This window comes from Anastrepha ludens, chromosome 4, assembly GCF_028408465.1.
Source record: "Anastrepha ludens isolate Willacy chromosome 4, idAnaLude1.1, whole genome shotgun sequence".
Lineage (NCBI taxonomy): Eukaryota > Metazoa > Arthropoda > Insecta > Diptera > Tephritidae > Anastrepha > Anastrepha ludens.
This window is the reverse complement of record NC_071500.1, coordinates 131,327,657-131,334,274: the sequence shown is the minus strand read 5'-3', so window position 1 is coordinate 131,334,274 and position 6,618 is coordinate 131,327,657. Positions and strand designations below refer to the sequence as shown.

General features: G+C 46.7%; 1 protein-coding gene across 1 annotated transcript; it reads right to left on the bottom strand.

The window, feature by feature from the left end:
* Positions 1-1,207: 1,207 nt before the first annotated feature.
* Positions 1,208-6,163, bottom strand: LOC128862009 (uncharacterized). The gene has a single exon (XM_054100383.1). The coding sequence runs from the start codon at positions 6,161-6,163 to the stop codon at positions 1,208-1,210; it is 4,956 nt and encodes a 1,651-aa protein (XP_053956358.1).
* Positions 6,164-6,618: the final 455 nt, after the last annotated feature.

The window sequence follows — 6,618 nt, the reverse complement described above, 5'->3', positions numbered from 1 at the left end:
TATTATTTAAATACACAATTGGGCAGTGGTCAGTGACTATTTTAAATTTATTTCCATATATGTATGGTCTGAAGTATGTGATTGCATAAATAATAGCTAGAAACTCTTTATCGATGGTAGCATAATTTTGCTAATGCTTGTTAAGAGTTCTAGAAATATAGCATACCGGCTGTCCTTGCTGTGACAGCACTGCGCCAATAGCATAGTCACTTGCATCCGTTGTAATTGAAAATTCTTTATCATACTCTGGATACTTAAGAATCGGATGGGAAGAAATGAGAGCTTTGAGATTTTCAAAACTCGAAATATATTGCGGGTCATTGGGGTTTATTTTACCCCCTTTCTTTAAATATTTAATCATTGGGTACGCTATTTTTGAGTAATCTTTTATGAATTTTCTGTAATACCCTGTGGCTCCTAAAAAGCTTTTTAATTGCCTTTCGGTCCTTGGTACCTTTAAATTCAAAATTACTGCAATTTTCCCTTTGTTAGGTTTTATTCCTTCTTTGGTCAACGTATGACCTAAGAATTGTGTTTCTTTCTTTAAGAAACTGCACTTATCCGCTTGAATTTTTAAATTGTGTTCTTGTAGTTTTGAAAAAATTTTTTCTAAAGAAATCAAATGCTCTTCCAATGAAGTGGAAAATATTAAAATGTCGTCTAAATAAACAACACAAATTTTATTTATGTAGTCTCTCAATATGTCATTCATTAGCCTTTGAAAGGTAGCCGGGGCGTTTTTCAACCCAAATGGCATTCTGACTGTGAAAAAATGGAGGGAATTGCGAATTTAACTTTCCGTGCGTTGTAGCGTTTATTTCGCAGTGTGTCCTCCCTCCGCTGGCTAACGACTGATTTCTGAAATCGAACCAGTCATTAACGCAGCGGCAAATTCGGCGAAGGACACATACAAATTAGCGCTAATTCTATATATGCGCGTTTGTACATATGTACGCGAACAAGAAACAACGAAATAGGAACTCTGCATTGACCGTTACCTATTGTGCGGACATACTAGTTGTGTACAAACACGCATACACAGAATTAGCGGGAATCAAATACATAAAGTATATAGTACACCAAATATTTTTACAACTAATCAAGGGTTCCCAACGTTTTACAAGTAATCAGGGGTTCCCAATATTTTTACAACTAATCAGGGGTTCACAACATTCCCGCCTCCGTGAATCAACCCGATTCACCATCATCAACGTCCAGAACTGCCGATTTGGAGACGGCACGGCGCTTTAATCCACTCTACGGCCCTTTGCGATAGCTCACCCTGCAGGCGATTGCAATCGAAGACTTCACTGAAGCGCTTTGCTTCCATGTCAGCACCGACGAAGTTCTTCCCATTATCGGACCTCACACGTACGGGAACGCCGCGACGATTTATAAAGTTGCGCAATACGATTATGCATGAGTCAGTGCTGAGGTCATGAGCCAACTCCAGATGCACAGCCCTGACTGTCAGGCACGTAAATAACGCCACCCATCTTTTTTCGTTGGCGCGGCGAACAGTTACTGTTATCGGTCCAAAGTAATCAAGGCCCGTATAGCTGAATGGCCTGACATAAGGAGTGAGTCTATCAATCGGAAGAGGGCCCATCAATGGCGATACGGCATGGATTTTTCTTAAGCGACAAATGGCGCAATTGGCGACTATACTGCGCAGCAAACTCCTGAGGCGTGGTACCCAATAAAGGCGACGTATCTCACAAATAGTGGCTTCTAGATTTTGATGATGCATTTTGACGTGGTAGTGCATGGCGACCAGATTTGAGAAACAATGCTTTGGCGGTAGTATGATAGGGCGTCTCGCGCTTATTGGGAGCCAGCTGGCAGCTTCTATGCGTCCTCGTACACGAAGAACACCATCTTCGTCTATATACGGCGAAAGTTGAATGAGCGAACTGGTGCGTGGCAGGTTGCGACCGCTTTCGATGTGCTGAAACTCTTCGGCGTATTCACCGCGTTGAACGAGGCGGCACAAACAAAGCTTAGCAGTCTCAACTTCTTTGGCAGTCAACCCATAGCCTCGGTCTGGCGGTTTACGGCGGCGGCAAACGTCAATGAATCGCAGGACCCATGCTGTCGTTCTCACCAGTTTACTGAATGTAGAGAATCGGTTATAGTCTAGAAACGTACAGCTTACGATTGCAAGGGCGAATTTAGGACGTAGTTCCTTGTCAGCTTCCTCATGATGATTGCATGTAGAGCTCTCTGTCGGCCAATACTGCTCTTCTCGTAACAAAAATGTTGGGCCGCAGGACCAACGGGCGGACGAGCTGAAGTCGACAAAGTTATTAGCTCGAGTAGCCTCATCAGCGACATTGTGCTCGGTAGGTAGCCATCTCCAGTTTGCAGTAGTAGTTGTGGCTAATATCTCGGCGATCCGATGCTGCACAAATGGCTTATAGCGTCGATGTTCACTTCGAAGCCACTGGATCACTGTTTTGGAGTCACTCCAAATGACGCAGTCATCGATGTGCAAGGAGTGCTCCTCTCGTAGGCAATTCAGCAAACGCGTACCCAATACAGCTGCCTGAAGCTTCAATCGAGGGACCGTCAATGACTTCATCGGCGCGCATTTAGTTTTTGCAGATATAAATGCGACTTCAACCTCACCGGCGGCATTAGTGGACCTCCAGTAGGCTACCGCGGCAAAGGCATCCTCGCTGGCGTCGACGAAAACATGGAGCTGCAAAACTTCAGGTTTCCCATTTCGATAATAGTATCGAGGGACGGTATATTCGGCGACCATTGGCAGTTGTTTACGCCATCCTTCCCATGCGGTGTTTACGTTGTTTGGCAGTGGCTCGTCCCACCGGATGTCATTCTTCCACACTTCCCGCATGAGGATCTTAGCGCTCACTACAAAGTTGCTAAGAAAGCCCAGCGGGTCGAAGATCGACATGACCACACTGAGAAGTTCTCGCTTCGTCGGACGGCGTCCTCCGTCCAAAACGTTGGAATCTACGTTGTTGAATCTCAGTTTAAACCCAAAAGTGTCGGTTGATGCCTGCCAAAACAAACCGAGGACTCTGTCCACCAGTACTCCTTCTTTATTTGCTATTTGACGGATATTCCCGTCACCACTAAGTGCTTCTGTCACTCTTAATGAGTTTGACGCGAAATTACAAAGATCGAAACCGGCCATCTTATGTATTTCGCGAACTTGTTTCGTTATGTCAGCTGCTTCTTCCTCTGTGTCAAAGCTATCGACATAGTCATCGACATAATGGTAGTCCAGTATCGATTTCACGGCTCGGGTAGCACCCTTGACTTTGTTGCCATACTCCAACGCATTGATCGTCTTCACATAATTGGCGGCGCAAGGCGAACATGCTGCTCCAAAGGTCATTACGCGCATCTCATATACCTCGGGCTGTCTGGTAGTATCACCTTGGCGCCAAAGAAATCGTTGCGCACATCTGTCGTCACGTTGAACCAGCACCTGGTGAAACATCTCTTTGATGTCCCCACACACGCCCGTTGCTCCTTCCCGAAAGTGGAATAGTATAGCAGGCAAAGACCGATACTCTTGCGGACCCTTCATAAGCTGTGAATTAAGGGACACACCGTCCACCTCAGCAGCTGCGTCGAACACCATGCGTAACTTGCCTGGCTTATTTGGATTCTTCACGGCAAAATGAGGCAGGTACCATGTTCTATTGCAAGTTAAAGCGGCTTCTTCTGGCGACAGCTTTCGTGCGTAGTCCTTCATGACGTAAGAACTTATGATGCGGTTATATTCAGCGGCAAAGTCTGTATCGCGCCTCATTTTTGCTTCAACACCCGCTAATCTTTTCAAAGCCATAGAATAGCTGGCAGGTAGCTGTATGTCGGAACGTTTCCAGAGCAGACCAGTCTGGTACCTTCCTTCAACACGGCATGTAGTAGACTTCAAGATTTCCCGAGCACGGACGTCAGCTTCACTCTCCATGATAGGCGCAGCTCGAACCCCAAAGCTTTCCGTCTCGAAGTATTCAGCAACCATATTATGTAGAGATTGATCAGTGTGGCAGTTAACGAATAAGCATGATGGCAATGATGGATCGGAGTTCATTGTTGGCCCAAATACAACCCATCCTAGCTCAGTATTCGCAGCGAATGGCCCACACTTGTTTAGCTGCATTGTAGTTGACGGCAAACCGAGGTGGCAGTGGTCGAGTCCGATTAGCAGCTTTGGCTTGACTTGTGCGTATGGTTCAACTGCCAGCTTATTCAATTGGCTTTCATGGCAACGCAAATCGGATTTATTCAGACTCTGAGAAGGCAGCTGCAAGTTTGAAACACCATAAACCCTTCGTAACTTATGTCTCTTTTGCATACCGGCACCACTCACGAGTAGATCTACCACCATGGCCGACTCCTGAGCGGCACGTCCTCCGAACCACTGTAGGTTCAAGCGTTCAGTCCGGCCACGTAAGCCGAGCTCTTCAATTAGTGTGCTATCAATCATTGTTATTGACAAACCTTCATCTAAAAGTGCGTACGTCTCAACGCGCTTTTGGTTCCCATACAGCACGACCGGCAGAATCCGAAATAATAACTTACTATTGTTATCTGTACTGCAACTAAGGACCGCTGCACCCGCATCACCTTGCTGTTCAATACGAGACGCTGGCTGCGTCCTCGTACTAATACCTGTATGTGTATCGGCAATGGAAGTACGTCGTTGGCGATCTCGAGGCCGCGGTGACTGGTTTGATGACCCATCGATTATTTTCCCAATATCGTGCAACAATTTATGATGCCACCGTTTGCACCCGTCAGTTGAACATAGTTTGCGCCGTTGGCAATTGCGCGACCCATGTCCAACGTTGAGACAAGAAAAACAAAGGTGACGTCGCTTCACTTCCTCCCACCTTTCCGGCACTGTAAGTTGACTAAACTGCGTACAATCGGCTGGCTTATGTTGGCCCTGGCAAATAGGGCAGGCTGAATGACGTTGAGATTCGGCAGCGTGCAACACAACCCGACGCTTCGAATCTTTCGCTGCTTCTCCATCGTAAACCGTGCAGATGACGTTGGCAAGTTGAGTGAGCCAATCGCTAAAATGCTGAACAGTTGCGTAAGGCTGTAAAGATGACGCAAAGACTGCCCATTCGATACGCTTGCTCATGGGTAACTTTCCGACGAGCTCATCGAGGAGTGTTGGATTCACTAAATACTGCTCTCCGCCACATGCAGAACGTAAAAATGCACAGACGTTGCTAATCTTCGTCGCAAATGGTATCAACTTTACCACTGAGCTTTCCGATATCGGGGCAATTTCTCGAACATGGGCTAGCTGGCTTCGAATTAATTGCTCTGGGCGACCGAATCGGAACTTAAGTTGCTCTATGATATTGGCCACGTTGTTTGGATGGATTAGTAGCGATTTAACAGCTTCTCGGGCTTCACCCTTTAAGCACTTCTGCAGGCGTAAGTTGTTCTCAAAGCGACTGTACCCATAGACAGTGGTTGACTCGGTGTAGGCAGTAAAAAATATCGGCCAGTCCTCTGGTTTCCCGCTAAACTCCGGCAAATCTTGCAATTTCCTTGGCTGGGTTGAAAACTGCAAGGGTAAGGAGCCCACATTAGCGGAAATTGGCACCGTTGACGGAAGACTGCTAACAAATGTGTCGCCCGGAGGCAAAGTCGAGCTGCTGTACGTCCCATTTGTTGAGGATGTGTAAATAAGCGGTGAGGAACGAGTAGCGGTGTACATCTGATAACGTGTAGCGTTCTGAGGCGGCGGCGGCTGCACCGTATGCACACAGGTAGCAGCACATGTTATTAACGGCGATTGCGGCTGAAGCAACTGGATCTGTGTCATCGGCAGGCTTGATGACGGCAAGGCAGATTCGTTGGCGGAACTGTTGCTGGGTGCACTGGCTATGCTTTGCGCATCAGCGCGCTGGGCTTCGTTGGTTAACTCGTGTTCCCTTATTTTGTCTTGGGCAACTTTCAGGCTACGTTCAAGCGCGGCGATGCGTTTTTGCATAGCCTGGAACATCACTTCTTGGCGGGCGGCAGATGAAGCACGAGTGGTGACTCCCTCGGCAACGGGAGCACTTGGCAAATCCACTACACCGACGGCAGTGCCAGTATCCGACACCCTTTGCTGGTCGGCTACTGATGCAGGTGTAGTGGCCTTTGAAACTGGTGTCGCCATGCTTACCTAGGTCCTGGCTGGAACAAGTGGCGAACAAATGACTTCGAACGGACGTGCGAAATAAAGTTTTTGTGAAAAAATGGAGGGAATTGCGAATTTAACTTTCCGTGCGTTGTAGCGTTTATTTCGCAGTGTGTCCTCCCTCCGCTGGCTAACGACTGATTTCTGAAATCGAACCAGTCATTAACGCAGCGGCAAATTCGGCGAAGGACACATACAAATTAGCGCTAATTCTATATATGCGCGTTTGTACATATGTACGCGAACAAGAAACAACGAAATAGGAACTCTGCATTGACCGTTACCTATTGTGCGGACATACTAGTTGTGTACAAACACGCATACACAGAATTAGCGGGAATCAAATACATAAAGTATATAGTACACCAAATATTTTTACAACTAATCAAGGGTTCCCAACGTTTTACAAGTAATCAGGGGTTCCCAATATTTTT

What these genes read in the sequence shown, in the direction of transcription:
- LOC128862009 (XM_054100383.1), bottom strand. Translation starts at nt 6,163, where the DNA reads ATGGCGACACCAGTTTCAAAGGCCACTACACCTGCATCAGTAGCCGAC.